At 38.2% G+C, this 22,257-nt stretch overlaps 2 protein-coding genes across 2 annotated transcripts; one reads left to right on the plus strand and one right to left on the minus strand.

Moving 5' to 3' along the window:
• Positions 1-1,960: 1,960 nt before the first annotated feature.
• On the minus strand, positions 1,961-10,010 carry spryd7b (SPRY domain containing 7b). Its single transcript, XM_062061393.1, has 5 exons — positions 9,861-10,010; positions 4,520-4,636; positions 4,264-4,430; positions 4,086-4,188; positions 1,961-2,685 (listed from the first exon to the last, which is right to left on the minus strand). The coding sequence occupies exons 1-5, from the start codon at positions 9,964-9,966 to the stop codon at positions 2,588-2,590; spliced, it is 591 nt and encodes a 196-aa protein (XP_061917377.1). The 5' UTR covers positions 9,967-10,010; the 3' UTR covers positions 1,961-2,587.
• Positions 10,011-12,172: 2,162 nt separating this feature from the next.
• On the plus strand, positions 12,173-13,935 carry trim13 (tripartite motif containing 13). Its single transcript, XM_062061392.1, has 2 exons — positions 12,173-12,304; positions 12,626-13,935. Exon 2 carries the CDS (start codon positions 12,634-12,636, stop codon positions 13,801-13,803), a length of 1,170 nt encoding a protein of 389 aa, XP_061917376.1. The 5' UTR covers positions 12,173-12,304; positions 12,626-12,633; the 3' UTR covers positions 13,804-13,935.
• The last annotated feature ends 8,322 nt before the right edge of the window (positions 13,936-22,257 follow it).

Genomic DNA, 22,257 nt, shown 5'->3' on the forward strand with positions numbered 1-22,257 from the left:
TCACAGTCCACACAATGGTGGGTTCAAGGGCTGCTGAAATTAGTAGGACCAAATACTCTCATCAGTGAAGCATAAACACAAACATATTAAACAGTGGGCTTTCTAACAACTAGAAAGGTTTATGTTACAGAAACCATATTACAACAAAAATCATATTTTTTACCCCATTTTTTTTCCCATTTCCATGCATTTTTGAGAAAGCTCCATGGAGCCATCAGGGCGCCGCTAAAGAGCCACGGTTTAATGATTTTGAGTTATCAATACAATATTGGAATAAATTCAGGTTGTTTTAGATAAGCCCAGTTATTATGTATTTTTTATTTAATTTTTTTAAAAAAGTTTTGTCGTTTTGTACTTTCTATAACTTTTTTGTTTGTATACAGATGTTAATTGCGCGGCCTCGTGAGTGTCTGTAATTTTGAAATGTGTTGGAGATGCCTTAAGCGGCGGTGACAGCTATCCTGCCACAGGTGATACATTTGAGTTTGGTTTGGGTTTGTTGGTGGTTGAATGAAGACAATAGAGAAAAACAAGTTTCTTACCGCACTGTGTATCTTTACCTTTGGAATAAAAGCGAGCTCATTTGTTCCTTAAATGCTTGAAAATGGTGGAATAAGTCTAAACAGCTGCAGAAGACAAGAAGACTATTGTTGCACAATTGGAGTCATAATGAGAAAAAAGACTTATGGGCAAGCACCGTGGAACTGGACTAAGACAACAGATGAGTAAAAAAAACAAAAACAATTTTTATTTACAACCTCTACTTTTAAACTTTAAAATCATCTAATACATAAGATTTGTAATGTTTTTTTTTAATTTAAAGTAATACACTGTAAAAAAAAAAAAAAACACTTGGATTTTGTTTTTACATTTACTGTAAAAACAGTGGTACCGTTTTTCTATTTTACAGTAAAATGCTGTCGATTGAACAGCCAGTTTTTAACCACAAAATCTTCAGACTTTTTTGTGTACTTAAAAAAATGATAAACAAATGCGGTCAATGTGTAATACCTATTGGCACAAGACATTGATACAACGTTGATTATACATACATGTTCTTTAAAACTGATGGCCATGTTTACTTTAAACAATCTTGCTCAAATTTTACACGCGTACAAATGTTTACCAAAACGTTGTGGCGATTCGGCGAAACACCCCAATACAGTGGGGTGTATAGTAGGACAAATTTCAAGTCAATTCGACTTATGGCGTTTTATAACAGCGCCACCAGGTGGTGTATCGGTCAGAAAAATAATAGCCCAGGACCATGATTAGGCAAATTTTCAGTGTTCTGTGTGCGGCGATTCAGGAATAGAAGAGATTTACATAAACTAATACAAACTTATGAGGTTTAAGAAACTTATTTAAAACAATCAAGTCAAAAAGCAAAATAAACACAGGCAAGTCCTGCAGACACACATCTTTAATTTACCAACAGTATTTGGGTTAGCTTGTACAATCAGACGAGTTAGTGCAAACAAAGACGTGGAGTTGGAAATGTCACACTTGAGCAGCAACACATGCTGCTACCGTATTATGTCATTTTCTTAACTCAGCCATACAACATCTGCTTCTGCACAAGCTGCACCACTTCTGACAATATTGAAGAATAAATACGCGCAAAATATCTGAAGACCACATACATATTGAGGAGCGGGGAAGAGGGATATGTTGGTAGAAACGATGAATACGTGGGACGTGTAACCAGCTGTTTAAGATTGTTTGTGTCAGTTCAAACCATAAAGTGACAACAAAAACAACATAAGAACGTAATCCCCATTCCAAGTTTAAATTGATACGTCTGAGACAAACATAAAAGTGAAAGGGATTTTTTTCCAGCAATGACAGCTTTAGTTTGATCCGTCAAACAAATAAATAGCATTTCATATATATATATATATATACATATATATATATATATACATACATATATATATATATATATATATATATATATATATATATATATATATATATATATATATATATATATATATATATATATATATATATATATATATAGTCAGTATGTGTGAATTGTTACTTCTTGCAGAGAAGAAGTAAACACAAGAGAACAGACACTACTCAAAGTGGGGATGGGCAGAATAATTAATTAGTCGATGAATTGCTCTCTTAAACTTTTGTCGATTGTGTGGAATTCGTCGTTAATTGCAGAAATGGAGTCTAAAAGGAGTGCACTACTTTGCAGAGGCGCTGATTAGTCTGCCCAGGCTGGTTTGCTGCCTGAAGACAAGGAACATGACGTCAGCTATGGGAAGTTGAGATCCATCCACGCAGAGGGCAGCATTATTCCGCTCAATACCATACTGGCATTTGTAATACTTCCATTGATTAACTGATTTTCCCTCAACAAGGAAAAGTATAGACACCCATCCCAAACTATTGATCACCTCTGACTCATTAAGAAGGACAATAATCATGAATCAAAATACACTCCTTCAAGGCTAATCCTTTCAGGTCAATCCGGAGCGATTGCGAGGTATATCATCAGAGCCACACAGCCAATCACAGTCAAACATCATATGTGATACATTTGCAAGGGGGACGAGGAATAAAGGCCTTTTGTTTAGAAGATTTGTTGTTCAAAGAGGATCTTCTCGAATCCGTGCGGAGGTGTGTGGTAGAAGTCACTGAACTGGCAGTCTAAGATGGCGCTGTCATCCACTGGAGCAACAAAACAAGGAAACACAGTCAAGAACACGATTGCTTATCGGGTTAAACGTTTTGCTGATAATAAAGCTACAAATGATGCTGTAAACACTTTGTATATAATTAATAAACAGTTACAACTTTTAACTTCAGGTAGGGTAAAGGTGAGGCAACACAACACATTAACAGACTCGTTAATAACCAATTATAAATGTGCCTATTTCATGAAAAAAAATGTTTTATATTAAATGTATATTTTTCATAATTAGTACCGGTAGGTATTTTTCCAAAGATGTTCACCATTACATTTCTGGTGAGAGTGTACAAATTGAATATTTTTTTTGGATAGAAAGATTTGTATTTTTTTTTTAAATACAATTAAAATACATTAGTTTTTTGTCACATTATGCTTAAATTAATAAGTTAAATAACATTTATTATGAGTGAAACTACAATATGATGCAACACTTAATAAAAACATTTAATGAAAAATGTATTAAAAAGTATTTAATGAAAAAACAATTAGATTTTAATTTTAAACAATGCAATCAAAATATATTTAGCATTTATTGTTTGTGAAACTAAACTGTTACCGGTCAAATATTTGACAAAATTAGTGTAAAATATACATTATACATTCAACTAAAAAAATAATTATTTAATCAAAAAATATAATTAGATTTTATTTTTTAAAATTAGATTAAAATACATTTAGCATTGAATTAAATAATATTATGTGAGAAACTGAACGGTTACCTGTCAAATATTTGCCAAAATTGGTGTACAGTATACATAATAAAAACATGTAACAAAAAAGTTAAAACAACAACAACAAAGTATTTATTTAAAAATATGATTATATTCAGCATTCATTTAAATAATTGTTTTTTGCAAGTAAATCAAACTATTTTTAAAAGTTATTAAGAACGTTTTTCCACAAAATTTTCCAAAATGTGTACATTTTATATAATTTAGTCATGTCACACTTGATTTCAAGCAGATATGATCCAGATTTGCCCATTTGCACTGAAAAAAATGAATACAACACGTGCATATGTTTATGTCTCGCCATATTTTCAGCTGCATATCAAATTGTAATTTCCTTGTTGCTTATACGGGTTCTTGTTACATAATCAGCTGCCTAATTGTTGCTTCTGCAGTTGTGGAACTATTGTTGACTGACTACATTAACATCAGGCAGCAGTGTTTCGCCTGTTTTGGGTAAAATATGCAAACAACTGTTAGTGTTGTGCTTTGCCAGAAAACACATGAACAAGGTGAATAGTTCATGTGGTAGAAAATAACCCACTTCAGCCCCCTGGTGGATGAATATTGTAACTGGCGGGTTGTCATTATGTGCCGCTTATCAATACTGCATGATTTTATGAGACTGTATAAATAAGGAATGTACTTACCATAAACAACAGGGTATACGGTGCCTCGGATCCCTGACGCGGGACAATGCATGTTCTTTCCATTCAGGTACAAGTTCATCTCCACGTGGTCATACGAGATGCCCTGCAGCACATGTCACAATAGTACTCATTTTGTGGGTACACCGTCGCTTTTGAGCAAAATGCTTAATGCACTCACCACAATGTCACCCTCCTGGGGGAGATTGTTTGCAGGCAGGCGGTTCTTCTCTTCGTTGTTGTAGAAGACAGAGCCGTCGTGCCTCAAGACGAGGCTGTTTGAATCTCTGCCCAAAGGCACTTGGTTAAGGTTGGCCTTCTGCGTGGCCACACCAATTCCCCACACACCTTTAAACACGAAGAAACGATATCAACTTAAAAGTTGAGGTTCCACAGTTTCAACATTTGCATGTGTGCATCAATAGCTGCAGACTCACCAGTGGACTGAATCTTAAACTCAAAAAAACTTTTGTTCTGGTGCAAGGGAGCGTTGGCAAGACACGCTCCAGTGCCACATATCCTTCGTCCACTTTTCACGATGACAACGTCTGTGCCTGTGGTACAAAAATTACAATAACACTGTTTCAGTGAGCAGTGGTGTTCAAAGTGTGCAATGGAGGCCGTTTTTAACCCCAGGCTTGTTTTTTTATTTGCCCGCAGTACATTCTGAAAATACAATTAAACATTACAACTTAAAAATAGATAAATAAAAACACTACATAAATAATTCAAAAAGATAAAATAGGTAGAATGTAATGAGAAATTGTTGATATATCGATACTAATAACACTGGTAATATTATAAGACTATCACCTGTAACACAAAGCAGCCATGCAGGCTGTTTTTTAATTAACCTTCGAGGATCATTGGAACTGAGTAATTTTAAAGTCGCAGTTTTTAAGTTTTTTTTTTAATATTTTGGATACATATTTGTTTTACTCTTTTTGCTCACATTTTTCAATGAACTTCAGTCCTAAACAAAAATATCAAGCATGTAAGTATTTATTTTGTCATTTTTAAAGGCTTATTGATCAGGGGCCGTACTTATCAAGCTTCTTAGAGTGCCATTTTACACTTAAGTCCTGAGAATTTGCGAAATTTAGTCCTACTCTCAAACTTAAGAATAAAAGCTTTTTATCAACGTTCTTACGTCTAAGAATCACTCCTACTCTCCACGATATTTAGGAGACCTTCAGAGGTGTCTTAAGTGGTTAGGAGTTGCCAGCAGGGGATGGCACTGAGGCGAGAGAGACGTGCGCGAACGTTCAGGGAACGGAACAATGTTTTGTTTTTTTTTGATGACGAGCAGCTGATCAAACGGTATCGTTTAGACAGAGCGGATATTATTTTTGTCACAGATTTAATACTTTTCGATTCCTTGTTGATTTCTGCATGTGTCTGCAGTGGGCTAGTATATATAGAGCCACCCACACCAGTTTCAAATTAGTTCCCTAATTAATGAATTGGAAAGAAAATGTTATGACAGTAGCGTATGTGTGTGGCCGTGAGGTGAGTGACGTCAGTGAGTGTGTGGGCGATAGAAGAGAGGGAGCGGTAGCGTGAGTGCCGGCGGGGACTAGTTTGTTTTGTATTATTTTGTAGTTTATTGTCAAAATATACACTCCCATTGTCCACTTAAATATTTCCAAGATATTTCTTTATTCTTAGACAACGGATTCCCTTCCGTGATTGGTCATTTCTATGGACACAGAAATGACGTCACCTAAAATTCCGTTTACGGCACATAGTAATGTCGTAATTCAGCTCTGAGTGTGACACTTAAGATTCAGTCCTACACTTCGCTGAAAGTGTGAGTAAGACGCTTGATAACTAACTTTTAAGTGCAGCTTTCAGCGAATAATTTATTTACTCTTAAGTCAACTCTTAGCAGACTTCTTAGGAGTAATTCTAAGAAGCTTGAGAAGTACGGCCCCAGATCTGTTTTATGATGTCTTATTTATTTGGTTCTTATTTCTGTCATCGTGGTTTTAAAGTCTTATGTGTCTCACTGTGTTATTTTAGAGACATGCCTTGGGACTACAACTGAAAATGAGCATTTATGCTAAGTCCGGCGCATTTACACTGTTTATTAAAAAGTTAAAGTACCACACACACTAGGTGTGGTGAAATTACCGTACTCTCTGCATTTGACCCATCCCCTTGTTCCACCACCTGGGAGGGGAGGGGAGCAGTGAGCAGCAGTGATATTTAACCCCCACTTCCAACCCTTAAGCTGAGTGCCAAGCAGGGAGGTAATGGTCCCATGTGTATAGTCTTTGGTATGACTTGGCCGGGATTTGAACTCACGACCTACCGATCTCAGGGTGGACACTCTAACCACAAAGCCACTGAGCAGGTTTTATTTATTATTTTTATCATATGAATGTGAGTGTGAATCTTGTCTGTCTATCTGTGTTGGCCCTGCGATGAGGTGGCGACTTGTCCAGGGTGTACCCCGTCTTCCGCCCGAATGCAGCTGAGATAGGCTCCAGCACCATCCGCGAGCCCGAATGGGACAAGCGGTAGAAAATGGATGGATGGATATATGTATTATTATTATTTATTCAAGTGTTGATTAATGTGTACTGTCCCAATTAAATAAATGAAATATGAAATGAAATAATATCAGAGGTTTAAAAAAGGAATTTAAAGGGTTAAAATAAAACATTACATATTTGGTATTTTTGTTTTTGGCTGAAGTTGATTGAGAGACTTTCGGCAGGTGCAACTTATACTCCAGTGCAAAAATACGGTAATTGGTCCAAAAAATATTTTTTTGCAAATGAATAATTATAATCTGCAAATACTGTGCCGTTCCTTAGTGTCCGTGCTGTGTAGAACTCGGCTGTAGAACTGTGATCCCAATATACAGACCACAGCATGCAGGTAAAAAGTTATGTGACGCTTAAGCCAAAAATGAACAAAAGGGAAAGGAAAAGGCAATGAAGCATAGGGATGGCTATGTAAAACGACAGTAAAACAGAAAAGGCTACAAAGTAAACAGAAACAGAATGCTGGACGACAGCAAAAACTTGCAGCGTGTGGAGCAGAGACGGCGTACACAAAGTACATCTGTGCATGACATGGCAAGCAACAATGTCCACACAAGAATAGCAACAACTTCAATAGCCTTGCTTGCTAACACAAAGCAGGTGCGGGGAATAGCGCTCAAAAGGAAGACATGAAACTGCTACAGGAAAACACCAAAATAACAGCACAAGACAAGAACTAAAGCACTACACACAGGAAAACACCAACAAACTCAAAATAAGGCACGAGGAGGACCTTGTGGAGTTTCATTTTTTAACGTTTTCTGCTGGTGGTGTGCACGAGGATGGACAATTCTACCCTAAACTCACTCCTTTCCTGCAAATTAAGTTTCACCTACGCTCCTTCAAAGGCTGTGCTACTGGCTGCAAAGCATTGCACTTCCAAATACAACAATGAGTAGAGAGGAGTGTTATGTGTGTGTATATGTGTAAATAAATGAACACTGAAATTCAAGTATTTCTTATATATATATATATATATATATATATATATATATATATATATATATATATATATATATATATATATATATATATATATATATATATATATATATATATATATATATATATTAGGGCTGCAACAACTAATCGTTCAATCGATTAAAAAAATAGTTGGCGATTAATTTAGTAATCGATTCGTTGGATCTATGCTATGCGCATGCGCAGAGGCAATTTTTAAAAAATAAACCTTTATTTATAAACTGCAACATGTACAAACAGCTGAGAAACAATAATCAAAATAAGTATGGTGCCAGTATGCTGCTTTTTTTCAATAAAATACTGGAAAGGATAGAAATGTAGTTTGTCTCTTTTACCCGATTATTAATCGATTAATCAAAGTAATAATCGACAGATTAATCGATTATCATATGAATCGTTAGTTGCAGCCCTAATATATATATATATATATATATATATATATATATATATATATATATATATATATATATATATATATATATATATATATATATATATATATAAAATAAATACTGAATATATATATATATATATATATAAAAGACATACTTGAATTTCAGTGAATTCTAGCTATAAATATACTCCTCTCCCCCCCAATCTCCCGAATTCGGAGGTCTCAAGGTTGGCAAGTGTACCGGTCCCCGGACCGGTGGTTGGGGACCACAGCTCTAAGGGATTAAATTTGTAAAATGTTCAGTATATGTTTAAAACATTGACAATAGCAACATTATGTTTGTTCAACATGACCTGATATAGATGATCTTTGGGTAGCACACTTGCACTATAAAAGTGGGTGACATTGTTATCACCAGGAAAGATGAGGTCACCTACCTAGGTTCCATTCTAGAGGCTAATCTTTCCTGTGATAAAATGGCAACCAAGGTAATCAAAAAGGTCAACCAACGAACGAGATTTATCTACAGAATCTCCTCTCTGGTCAACAAAAGCACCATGAAGATTCTAGCGGGAACTCTCGTTCAACCCTTTTTCGATTACGCATGCACCTCCTTGTACCCTAGCACCTCCAAAACCCTCAAATCTAAACTCCAAACATCCCAGTACAAGCTAGTCAGACTACTTCTAGACCTCCACCCCAGATCACACCTCACTCCTATCCACTTCTCCAAAGTGGGCTGGCTCAGGGTGGAGGACAGAGTAAAACAACTTGCACTGAGCCTAGTCTATAAAATCCACTACACCTCCCTGATACCGAAGTACATGTCAAACTACTTCCTTAACGTAAATGACCGCCATAACCACAACACTAGAGGGAGCTCCACTAACCACGTTAAACCCAGATTCCGAACTAACAAAGGTCTTAACTCATTCTCTTTCTATGCCACGTCAATGTGGAATGCACTCCCAACAGGTATAAAAGAAAGGGCATCTCTATCCTCCTTCAAAACCGCACTAAAAGAACACCTCCAGGCAACTACAACCCTAAACTAACACTCTCCTTTCCACATAATACCTCTTCGGATTGTAAATAATCAAATGTAGACACTTTTTCTTATACTTTCTGATCTCTCTCTCTCTGTGTCCACTACTTGCTGTACATATCCTACCAAGTCAGTCCTACACTGTTCCAATGTCCATTTCTCTGATTATGCAATTGTTGATGACTGAAGTGTTGATACCAACCAAACCTAACCCCCCCCCCCCCCTCATATCCCACACCCCGGATTGTAAATAATGTAAATAATTAATGTATATACTCTGATGATTATCTTGTGTGATGACTGTATTATGATGATAGTATATATTTGATAGTCTATATCTGTATCATGAATCAATTTAAGTGGACGCCGACTTAAACAAGTTGAAAAACTTATTCGGGTGTTACCATTTAGTGGTCAATTGTACGGAATATGTACTTCACTGTGCAATCTGCTAATAAAAGCTTCAATCAATCAATCAAAAACACTTCTAGGGTCTTAAAAAGAGCATGGCACTCCTGTCATATAAATCATGTTTGATTTGACTTGTTTTCATTTCCGATTTTTTTGACTATATTAGCCATTTAGTGAGGCAACAAGATAGAAAAATAAAAATAACAGTTGCTAGCTTTATGAAAAAGTGACCATCCCCCCTCCCAGAATAACTAATTAGTGTAGATTGGTCACATAGCTCCGATGTAGCTAGGAGCACGTTAGCTATTAGCTCAGGTACATATATAACATGGCGAAGGTGCAATGTACATATCGCAAGACATACGTTTGCAAATTGAGATAAAAATGTAATTTACCCATGTGATGAGTATCCAACTGAACTGTGGGCATCTCTTTAAGTTGAATATGCCCCGACCCTCCATCTCCGCAGCAGTTTAGACAGCACGTAAACATGGCAGCCATTACTGTTTGCCCCCACCCCGCCAGAGCGACTCCACTTCCGGAAACCATTGCCAACAGATAAGTAGGCTAATTCGCCCACAGCGACACCCGGCGGTCGTTGTGGGCGTTGCCTAAGCCTCCATACAGCCTAAGCAGCATCCAATCACAGTGGCAAAGATAGGCAGTTTTGCTCCTGATGGCATGGAAACAAGGGAAGAAAAAAAAAACCGGGTCAACGTTTCCACTCATGACTTAGTGACTATTGGATGCAGATGTTGCATAACCACGCGTGGGTTATACAGTGAATCTTAGGGAGGCTGTGCTAAAGCACTCTGATTTGGATTATTGACAACAATAATAACTCTGATTTATTTATGACGATTTAAAAGGACCTATGGACGCCTAAAATAATTTCAGTCATATACTGTGTGCTCATGTATGCATGCACATAAGGGATGTTATACACATGTATAGGGAGGATTATAGTTGATTTTTTTTTAAATGTGTTTAAGTTAAAGTACCCATGATTGTCACACACACACTAGGTGTGGCGAAATTATTCTCTGCATTTGACCCATCACCCTTGATCACCCCCTGGGAGGTGAGAGGAGCAGTGAGCAGCAGCGGTGGCGGCGCCCGGGAATCCTTGTGGTGATTTAACCCCCAATTCCAACCCTTGATACTGAGTGCCAAGCAGGGAGGAAATGGGCCCCATTTTTCGTAGTCTTTGGTATGACTCGGCTGGGGTTTGAACTCACTACCTACCGATCTCAGGGCGGACACTCTTAATGTTGTATTCATGTAATCTGTATGTTAATGATGTATCTACACTTACTGGGGGAAAAAACATTCAATACAAGAGTTTAGTTTTGATATTACACTGTTAATCTAACAAGATGTTTACAAGTAGTTTGCAGTCGTTATATTTTGGTGGCCTTATTTCCCAAATCACAACAATAAACATTCATCTAATAGAATTTTTTTCCCCAAGTACCACCTCAGAAAACACATGGCTCTCCAAGTACCACCATGATGACCAACATTAACATGCAGTAGCATAGTAGGCCCAAGGGTTAGTTAAGAACAAGGCAGAAGTTGTTTATTTAACAAGTATATTTATTATTTTCACAGTGTGAACAGTAACACTGTACTTTAATCAAGTGATACTTTGGCTTACTATTGGTACGCGTACCACAGTTTGAGAATCCCTGATCTAATACATCTGTAAAAAAAATAGACTCCTTATGACCGCTGATTTGTGTTTTGTATATTATTTAAATGTATTTGTAATGAATTCACACTTACTGGACACATCATTTCGGCACCATACGAGAGCTGTAATAATTGAACAATATGTTGACTATTAGGTTGTTGTTTACAGTGTTGTCCTGTTTTGGTGACCTTATGATAATAAACATGGGCAGCACGGTGGAACAGGGGTTAGTGCGTGTGCCTCACAATACGAAGGTCCTGAGTAGTCCTGTTCTGTGTGGAGTTTGCATGTTCTCCCCGTGACTGCTTCCTCCCCCCTCCAAAGACATGCACCTGGGGATAGGTTGATTGGCAACACTAAATTGGCCCTAGTGTGTGAATGTGAGTGTGAATGTTGTCTGTCTATCTGTGTTGGCCCTGCGATGAGGTGGCGACTTTTCCAGGGTATACCCTGCCTTCCGCCCAACTGTAGCTGAGATGGGCTCCAGCACCCCCCGCGACCCCAAAAGGGACAAGCGGTAGAAAATGGATGGATGGATGATCATAAACATAGAATTTAACTCATGCCACACTGTCAATAAAACACTCATACTGTCAATAAAAATAGTTTTTTATTTTATAAACGGATGATGTTTCATACACATCTTGGGTTTGAGTACTGCTAATCTACAACTGTGTACATTTGAATCAATGTTATTTAATCTGCACCTTTCATCACGATGTCAACATGCAATAGAGGCAGAAGTGGGCCAGCATAAGGAGAAAAAAAAAGAAAAAAAGTAGGGCTAAACCCAAGTTGACAGTTTTTCCACGCTATAATGTTTTGCATAGCAACAGCACCTCCCCCATGCGCGTGACGTCTAGGAACCGTCCTGTAAGTACTCGACTCGGACAAAACGCAAAATGCTCTAAGTCAGTACTAAACATGCCTCTATACATAATAGAGGCATTAAAACGGAATAACTGTATGTGACATCTATATTTGAACGTCCCCCTAAATTACTGTTTTTAATGTTTTTTTTTGTTTTTTTTTAAACCAAGCACGGTGGCGGAAGGGTTAAACGCCAAAACCCGGAAGTGGGTTGTAGTCTGCTCGGCAACAAGCGCCACGATTGCGTCGTAACGCGCGTCTTCTCCCGAGCAGCTGGTGAGTGAGATCGTTTGCTTGTTACTAAATGTGTCACACACTCGCTCAGAACACCCGGAGACAGCGATCGCCCGCCCCCTCGCTTTACCGGTTGCTTCCTGGGCCGCGGTCATTTGGCGGCAAACGTCTCAGCTCTTTCTTTTTGGCGGGATCATATCTTGTCACTAAAAACAAAAACGCGCGGGAGGTTAGGGTCTCCGCGGGGACATTTCCCGCCGTGCAAATGAGCTACGGCGGCGTCAAGGCTCCCACGCAACGGCGGACTGTAATCTGGGTGTTTACCGTGGAAATGTCACGAGACTCGTGTTTGTGTGTCCACAGGAGAGACTATGGAGCAACTGGAGGAGGAACTGACGTGTCCGATCTGCTGCGGTCTCTTCGAGGACCCACGCGTGCTGCTGTGCTCGCACAGCTTCTGCAGGAAGTGCCTGGAGGGGCTCCTGGAGGGGCCCCGGGGGTTCATCAGGGCCCCGTTCAGATGCCCGACGTGCCGCAAGGAGAGCCCGCACAACGGCGCCAACAGCCTGCAGGTCAACTACTCCCTGCGGGGCATCGTGGAGAAATACACCCGCCTCAAGGTGGCGCCCACGACGGGTGTGTGCGCCCAGCACAGCGGCCAGCCCCTCAACATGTTCTGCACCCCAGATCTGAGGCTCATTTGCGGCTGTTGCGCCACCGCGGACGAGCACAAAGGGCACGACTTTTGCTCCCTGGCGGACGCGTACGACACGGAGAGGAGCGCGTTCGAGGAGCTGCTCCGAGGCGCGGAGGGCTGGCCCAGCGCCGGAGCCCTCGCCCGCTTGGAGACCCTCCAAGCCGCCAAGAAGAAGGCCCTCCAGGCGGTCAACGACGACGCGGAGAGGGTCTCCGACTACTTCGAGCGGCTGAGCTCCGCGCTGGAGTGCAAGAAGATGGAGATCCTGTGCGACTTCGAGACGCAGCGGCTGGCGGTCATGCAGGCGCACGACCCGGAGATCACCCGCCTGAGAGACACGCTGGAGCGGCAGCGCGGCGCTCTCACCGCCGCCGAAGCCTTCCGGGGAGTGACGGAGCCGCTGGGCTTCCTCCAGCACATGCGCGACTTCCGCCAAACGCTGGGAGCCTTGAAAGCCGAGGAAGACACGAAGAGGACGCCGCCCAATCGGAGAGTCGCCCGGCTGGTGCGTGACTTTGACGTGCGGGAGTGGGACGCGGTGAGGCTGCGTGACGTGGACAAGATGACGGTGCCGCAGGAGGGGGGAGGCGGGGAGACGCCCGGGTCGCGCCGGTTCGTGGCCTGGCTGCTCCTGTTCCTGGCGGCGGGTGTTGCGCTGGTGCTGGCGGAGGTCCTCGGCCCGGACGGAGTGGCCCAGCAAGTGGAGGCGGTGGCGGCTACAGCCCGCGAACTCCTCCGGGAGGCGACCGGTGCTTCCACTCGCCTGGTGAGCGTGGGTCAGGAGTGCATCGCCCACTGGATAGACTCAGCTGTGACTTACATTGGCAGCTGCACATTATTATAAACAAGGATTTTTTTGTTGTTGCTTTTTTTTGCACTGTTTTGTGGGACCACCAGTGGAATCAAACAAGGTTACAATTAATTTCCCTAAACATTTATGTTCATTTTTGTTTTTTCAAATATTGCCAAATAAAAGACGTGCACGCTTGTTTATTTCATTGTATTTATTTAACGCTAAATAATTAATCTCGGGTGTTTTCCACGCATGCAGCTGATGCTGCAACCCTCTTCAAGGTGACGTTGCATAAGGGCCTGCATGGGTGAAATATTCAACAAATAACCTAAAAAGACCCAAAAAAAAGAGCTGCTTTTCTCCCTAAATAGTGCAGAGTAAAACGAAATACGGATGCACAAAAATGACTTCTTTTTTTTTTCAGAAGAGATGATTAAAACGAAAAATGTTTTAATGCTCATGCAAAACATAAATACCGGTTATTAAATTATTCAGGGCACATGGTGTAAATGTGAATTATGTTTTTAAGTAGGTCAATAACGTTAATATTTGCTTTTGATGTTTAAAGTGATAATAAAAAGAGCTGCTGTGAACAGTGACACACATACACACCTATAATGTTTATATATAGACCTCTGTTGCCAGGCAAATATAGGATGAAAAATAAATGTACCACATTTATAACATACATTATTTGATATTTTAGTGCGCACCCAAATATAAATGCTAATTTTAAAAATGTACAAGAAATGGATGCAGTTTGGTGTAATTCTAGTCCAAACGAAAATGTATGTAATTCTGTAAAAATAAATATATATAGAGGTAATGTATTACATTTAAAGAGCAATTTAAACATCAAATGTCGTTTGCGCACATATTAGTATGAAAGGTGATGATATTAAAGCAAAAACAAAAAAAACTAATTAAAAAAATAAATATTATATTAATATTATATATTTTCCATCTACTGCCCATGTGATGCAGTTTTAATGACTATAAGTAAAGCAAGAGGTAAAAATGTGCATGTTTGTAACAGATACACACAGTTTATGTTTCCATATAAAACATGCCTATTTTTAAATGATCGCATGCTTGAAAGTGCGCAATATGTAAACAACAGATTATACTTTATGCCATAATGCAACATTATTATTTTTGTCTTTGTGCACCTCGCATAATTGCTACGGAAAATGCTCTTGCGTAGTGTATTTTCTTCTAAATGGCACTAAATTGGCAAGAAATCAAAAAAATCAAAAAATACATTTGTGCTGGTGAAAAAAGATTACAAATATATGTAAAATGTAAAAGATAAATGTTGCATTTTAAAATTTTATACCGCATGTTTTTTTTTATATAACAAAATGCTTAAATGCCAACTAAGGCGGAGTAGGCCTGATATAAGAACACAAATAAATATTTACTATTTTTACATTCATAATAATGCATGTCGTTGGTTTTAATGACCTCCATGGAAATATGAGCAATTTTGGCCCCCCAAAAAAAGACCTGACAAATTGCTAATTTCGCATGTTTGCTTTTTAAAAGAATACTGCAGAGGAGGATATGAAAAACATATTTGAAAAAAATCATGACCTGCAGCAATTCTTTTTTTAGACAAAAAGCCATGTTAATAAAATCAAATGAAGATTGACAATTTCCAAAAGTAATATAAGCTTTCCTCTGTGGTGTTACACAAATAACTCAATAAAAAAAAGGAGACGCCAGCTGGTTGGGTGATTATGAGAACACATTTATCCAGTTCGGGTAAAAATATACAAATTAACGGAAATATTTGCGTGCATTAGACTTTAAAACTATCTCACATGTTGTTTTCTATTCATGAACACACTTTGTGTTCTGCAGGGTTTTTCCAACTGGAGGCTAAATCTGGTCCAGACTGGCCTGCAATTTTACTTCAAAACTTTGAAATGCAGCAGATTCCTAAAAAAAAACAGTTTCATTCTTGTCATATAGATGATCTTTGACCAGTGTTTCTGCCAGTAGAGTCCTTAAAAACAGCAGGTCACTTCTGTTGCATATAGAGGATCTTTGACTAGCATTTGTTTTACAGGATTGTGGATTCTTCAAAATAGCACACCACTTACATTTAGCGGACCTTTGCTAGCATTCCTTGCAGTAGATTCTTAAAACAGCAGAACATATAATAAGCGGCTCTTTGACTAACATTTTTTTCCAGCAGATCCTTAAAAAACGTAAAATAGGGCGAGTGGGCGTATTGGACTGGCCCTTATTCATAGGGGATCTTTGACTACCCTATTTTTTTTAATTTTTTTTTTTTTACAGGAATGTAGATTCTTAAATATAGAATAACACTTCTATTTTCTGCACTAAATCCTTAAAACAAATCAATTGTATAAAAAGCAGATCTTTGACTAGCATTTTTTTCCAAGTAGATTCTTAAAACCGCAGAACACTCTTATAAAAAGTGGATCTTTGACTAGCATTTTTACAACATAAGATCTTTAACTAACATTGTTGCACCATGTCCCTAAAAAAATGGAGCACTGAAGTCATATGTAGAGGATCTTTGACTAACATTTTTTTACAGGATTGCGGATTCTTCAAAATAGCATAACTTACATCTAGCGGAATTTCTTGCAGTGGATTCTTAAAACAGCAGAACATATAATAAGCGGCTCTTTGACTAACATTTTTTTTCGGCAAATCCTTAAAAAACAGTTAAAATAGGGCGAGTGGGCGTATTGGGACTGGCCCTTACTCTCTTGTACATAGTGGATCTTTGACTAGCCTTTTTTTTTTTTTACAGGAATGTAGGTTCTTAAATATAGCTTAACACTTCTATTTTCTGCAGTAGATCCTTAAAACAAATCAATTGTATAAAAAGCAGATCTTTGACTAGCATTTTTTTCCAAGTAGATTTTTAAAACCGCAGAACACTCCTATAAAAAGCGGATCTTTGACTAGCATTTTTACAACAGAAGATCTTTAACTAACATTTTTGCACTATGTCCTTTTAAAAACAATGGAGCGCCAAAGTCACATATATAGAGGATCTTTGACAAGCATTTGTTTTATAGGATTGTGGATTCTTCAAAATAGCACACCACTTACATTTAGCGGACCTTTGCTAGCATTTCTTGCAGTGGATTCTTAAAGCAGCAGAACATATAATAAGCGGCTCTTTGACTAACATTTTTTTTTCAGTAAATCCTTAAAAAACAGTTAAAATAGGGCGAGTGGGCGTATTGGGACTGGCCCTTATTCTCTTGTACATAGTGGATCTTTGACTAGCCTTTTTTGTTTTTGTTTTTTTACAGGAATGTAGGTTCTTAAATATAGCTTAACACTTCTATTTTCTGCAGTAGATCCTTAAAACAAATCAATTGTATAAAAAGCAGATCTTTGACTAGCATTTTTTTCCAAGTAGATTCTTAAAACCGCAGAACACTCTTATAAAAAGTGGATCTTTGACTAGCATTTTTACAACATAAGATCTTTAACTAACATTTTTGCACCATGTCCCTAAAAAAATGGAGCACTGAAGTCATATATAGAGGATCTTTGACTAGCATTTTTTTACAGGATTGCGGATTCTTCAAAATAGCATAACTTACATCTAGCGGAATTTCTTGCAGTCGATTCTTAAAACAGCAGAACATATAATAAGCGGCTCTTTGACTAACATTTTTTTTTTGGCAAATCCTTAAAAAACAGTTAAAATAGGGCGAGTGGGCGTATTGGGACTGGCCCTTACTCTCTTGTACATAGTGGATCTTTGACTAGCCTTTTTTGTTTTTGTTTTTTTACAGGAATGTAGGTTCTTAAATATAGCTTAACACTTCTATTTTCTGCCGTAGATCCTTAAAACAAATCAATTGTATAAAAAGCAGATCTTTGACTAGCAATTTTTTCCAGTAGATTCTTAAAACCACAGAACACTCCTATAAAAAGCGGTTCTTTGACTAGCATTTTTTACAACAGAATATCTTTAACTAACATTTTTGCGCCATGTCCTTAAAAAACAATGGAGCGAGCGCTGAAGTCACATATAGAGGGTCTTTGACTAGCATTTGTTTTACAGGATTGTGGATTCTTCAAAATAGCATAACTTACATTTAGCGGAATTTCTTGCAGTAGATTCTTAAAACAGCAGAACATATAATAAGCGGCTCTTTGACTAACTTTTTTTTTTCAGCAGATCCTTAAAAAACAGTTAAAATAGGGCGAGTGGGCGTATTGGGACTGGCCCTTACTCTCTTGTACATAGTGGATCTTTGACTAGCCTTTTTTTTTTTTTTTTAAATAGGACTGTACATTCTTAAATATAGTATAACACTTCTATGACTTTCATTTTCTGCAGTAGATCCTTAAAACAAATCAATTGTATAAAAAGCAGATCTTTGACTAGCATTTTTTTCCAAGTAGATTTTTAAAACCGCAGAACACTCCTATAAAAAGTGGATCTTTGACTAGCATTTTTACAACAGAAGATCTTTAACTAACATTTTTGCACTATGTCCCTAAAAACAATAGAGCACTGAAGTCACATATAGAGGATCTTTGACTAGCATTTGTTTTACAGGATTGTGGATTCTTCAAAATAGCATAACTTACATTTAGCGGAATTTCTTGTAGTGGATTTTTAAAACAGCAGAGCATATAATAAGCGGCTCTTTGACTAACATTTTTTTCAGCAGATGCTTAAAAACAGTTAAAGTAGGGCGAGTGGGTCTGGCCCTTACTCTCTTGTACATAGTGGATCTTTGACTAGCCTTTTCTTTTTTTTACAGGAATGTAGATTCTTAAATATAGCATAACACTTTTATGACTTCCTTTTTCTGCAGTAGATCCTTAAAACAGATCAATTGTATAAAAAGCAGATCTTTGACTAGCATTTTTTTTTTCCAACCGCAGAACATTGCTTTAAAAAGCGGATCTTTGTCTAGCATTTTTACAAGAGAAGATCTTTAACTAACATTTTTGCACTATGTCCTTAAAAAAACAATGGAGCGCTGAAAACACATATAGAGGATCTTTGACCAGCATTTGTTTTACATGATTGTAGCATAACACTTACATTTAGCGGACCTGCACTTCTTGCAGTAGATTCTTAAAACAGCAGAACATATAATAAGCGGCTCTTTGACTAGCATTTTTTTTCAGCAGATCCTTCAAAAACAGTTAAAGTAGGGCGAGTGGGCGTATTGGGACTGGCCCTTATTCTCTTACATAGTAGATCTTTGACTAGCCTTTTTTTTCTTAAATATAGATAACACTTCTATGACTTCCATTTTCTGCAGTAGATCCTTAAAACAAATCATTTGTATAAAAAGCAGATCTTTGACTAGCATTTTTTCCCCAGTAGATTCTTAAAACCGCAGAACACTCCTATAAAAAGCGGATATTTGACTAGCATTTTTACAACAGAAGATCTTTAACTAACATTTTTGCACTATGTCCCTAAAAACAATGGAGCACTGAAGTCATATATAGAGGATCTTTGACTAGCATTTGTTTTACAGGATTGTGGATTCTTCAAAATAGCATAACTTACATTTAGCGGAATTTCTTGCAGTGGATTTTAAAACAGCAGAACATATAATAAGCGGCTCTTTGACTAACATTTTTTTTCAGCAGATCCTTAAAAAACAGTTAAAGTAGGGCGAGTGGGCGTATTGGGACTGGCCCTTATTCTCTTACATAATAGATCTTTGACTAGCCTTTTTTTTCTTAAATATAGATAACACTTCTATGACTTCCATTTTCTGCAGTAGATCCTTAAAACAGATCAATTGTATAAAAAGAAGATCTTTGACTAGTATTTGTTTCCAGTAGATTCTTAAAACCGCAGAACACTCCTATAAAAAGTGGATCTTTGACAAGCTTTTTTACAACAGAAGATCTTTAACTAACATGTTTTCCCTATGTCCTTAAAAACAATGGAGCACTAAAGTCACATATATAGAGGATCTTTGAGTAGCATTTCACAGTAGATTCTTAAAAACAGCAGAGTACTCCTGTTACATAGAGGGGATCTTTGACGAGCATTTTTGCAAGAGGATCTTTGACTAACATCTTTGTACCAGGTGCTTTAAAACAGCAAAGCGCGCCTGTAAAATGGATTTTTGACAAACACTTTAGCCACAGAGGATCTTTGACTACATGGTTGCAGTAGGGTCAGTTAAAAACAGAGTCCTCTTATATAATGGATCTTTGACTAGCACTTTTGCAACAATCTTTTGACAAACATTTTTCAATAAGCCATCAAAAACAGCAGAGCACTTTTGTTTTTGACTAGCATTTTAGCAATAGATTCCTAAACACGACAGATCACTCCTATATAGTAAACCTTTGACGAGCATTTTTGCAACAGAAAATCTTTGACTAAGATTATTGTGACGAGTCCTGAAAAAAAACAACAGGATTTTTGATGAGAATTTTTTGCAGTTCGTCATTAAAAACAGCAGATTACTCCTACAACGTAAAGGATCTTTGCCTAACATTATTTTGCAGTATAGTTTCTTACAGCATTCCTGTAAAATATAGAGAAGCATTGACTAGCATTATTTGCAGGTAGTCATTAAAAACGGCAGATAACTCTTGTCACATATAGAGGATCTTTGACGGGCATATTTGCAACATAGGATCATGGCCGTTTTTAAGGACCTACTGCAAAAATACAAGTGCACTCTTGTCACAGAGGACCTTTGACTAGTTTTTGTGCAGTACTTAAAACAGTGCTCCTGTCGCATATATAGGATCTTTGACTGGAGCTTTAGCTGTTGGTTCTTGAAAACAGCAGAGCGCTACTGTCACAGAGGATCTTTGACTGTAACTTTTAGAGCATAACATATTTGAAAACAGCAAAAGCACCTGAGGTGGAGACTCTTTGACTAGTTTTTCTGCAGTACTTAAAACAGTGCTCTTGTCACATATATAGGATCTTTGACTGTAGCTTTAGCTGTTGGTTCTTGAAAACAGCAGAGCGCTGCTGTCACAGAGGATCTTTGACTGTAACTTTTAGAGCAAAACATATTTGAAAACAGCAAAAGCACCTGAGGTGGAAACTCTTTGACTAGTTTTTTTGCAGTACTTAAAACAGTGCTCCTGTCACATATATAGGATCTTTGACTGGAGCTTTAGCTGTTGGTCCTTGAAAACCGCAGAGCGCTGCTGGCACAGAGGATCTTTGACTGTAACTTTTGGCGCACATCTTTAAAAACAGCAAAAGCACCTGAGGTGGAGACTCTGACTAGTTTTTCTGCAGTACTTAAAACAGTGCTCCTGTCGCATACATAGGATCTTTGACTGGAGCTTTAGCTGTTGGTTCTTGAAAACAGCAGAGCGCTGCTGTCACAGAGGATCTTTGACTGTAACTTTTAGAGCATAACATATTTGAAAACAGCAAAAGCACCTGAGGTGGAGACTCTTTGACTAGTTTTTCTGCAGTACTTAAAACAGTGCTCCTGTCACATATATAGGATCTTTGACTGTAGCTTTGGTTGTTGGTCCTTGAAAACAGCAGAGCGGCGCTGTCACAGAGGATCTTTGACTAACTTTTGGCGCACATCTTTAAAAACAGCAAAAGCACGTGAGGTGGAAACTCGTTGACTAGTTTTTTTGCAGTACTTAAAACAGTGCTCCTGTCACATATATAGGATCTTTGACTCTAGCTTTTGGAGCACATCTTTGAAAACAGAAAAAGCACCTGAGGTGGAGACTCTTTGACTAGTTTTTCTGCAGTACTTAAAACAGTGCTCCTGTCGCATATATAGGATCTTTGACTGGAGCTTTAGCTGTTGGTTCTTGAAAACAGCAGAGCGCTGCTGTCACAGAGGATCTTTGACTGTAACTTTTAGAGCATAACATATTTGAAAACAGCAAAAGCACCTGAGGTGGAGACTCTTTGACTAGTTTTTCTGCAGTACTTAAAACAGTGCTCTTGTCACATATATAGGATCTTTGACTGTAGTTTTGGCTGTTGGTCCTTGAAAACAGCAGAGCGGCGCTGTCACAGAGGATCTTTGACTAACTTTTGGAGCAAATCTTTAAAAACAGCAAAAGCACCTGAGGTGGAGACTCTTTGACTAGTTTTTCTGCAGTACTTAAAACAGTGCTCCTGTCACATATATAGGATCTTTGACTGGAGCTTTTGGAGCACATCTTTGAAAACAGCAAAAGCACCTGAGGTGGAGACTCTTTGACTAGTTTTTCTGCAGTACTTAAAACAGTGCTCCTGTCACATATATAGGATCTTTGACTGGAGCTTTATCTGTTGGTCCTTGAAAACCGCAGAGCGCTGCTGGCACAGAGGATCTTTGACTGTAACTTTTGGCGCACATCTTTAAAAACAGCAAAAACACCTGAGGTGGAGACTGACTAGTTTTTCTGCAGTACTTAAAACAGTGCTTCTGTCGCATATATGGGATCTTTGACTGGAGCTTTAGCTGTTGGTTCTTGAAAACAGCAGAGCGCTGCTGTCACAGAGGATCTTTGACTGTAACTTTTAGAGCATAACATATT

Source organism: Entelurus aequoreus, linkage group LG10, assembly GCF_033978785.1.
Source record: "Entelurus aequoreus isolate RoL-2023_Sb linkage group LG10, RoL_Eaeq_v1.1, whole genome shotgun sequence".
Classification (NCBI taxonomy): Eukaryota; Metazoa; Chordata; class Actinopteri; order Syngnathiformes; family Syngnathidae; genus Entelurus; species Entelurus aequoreus.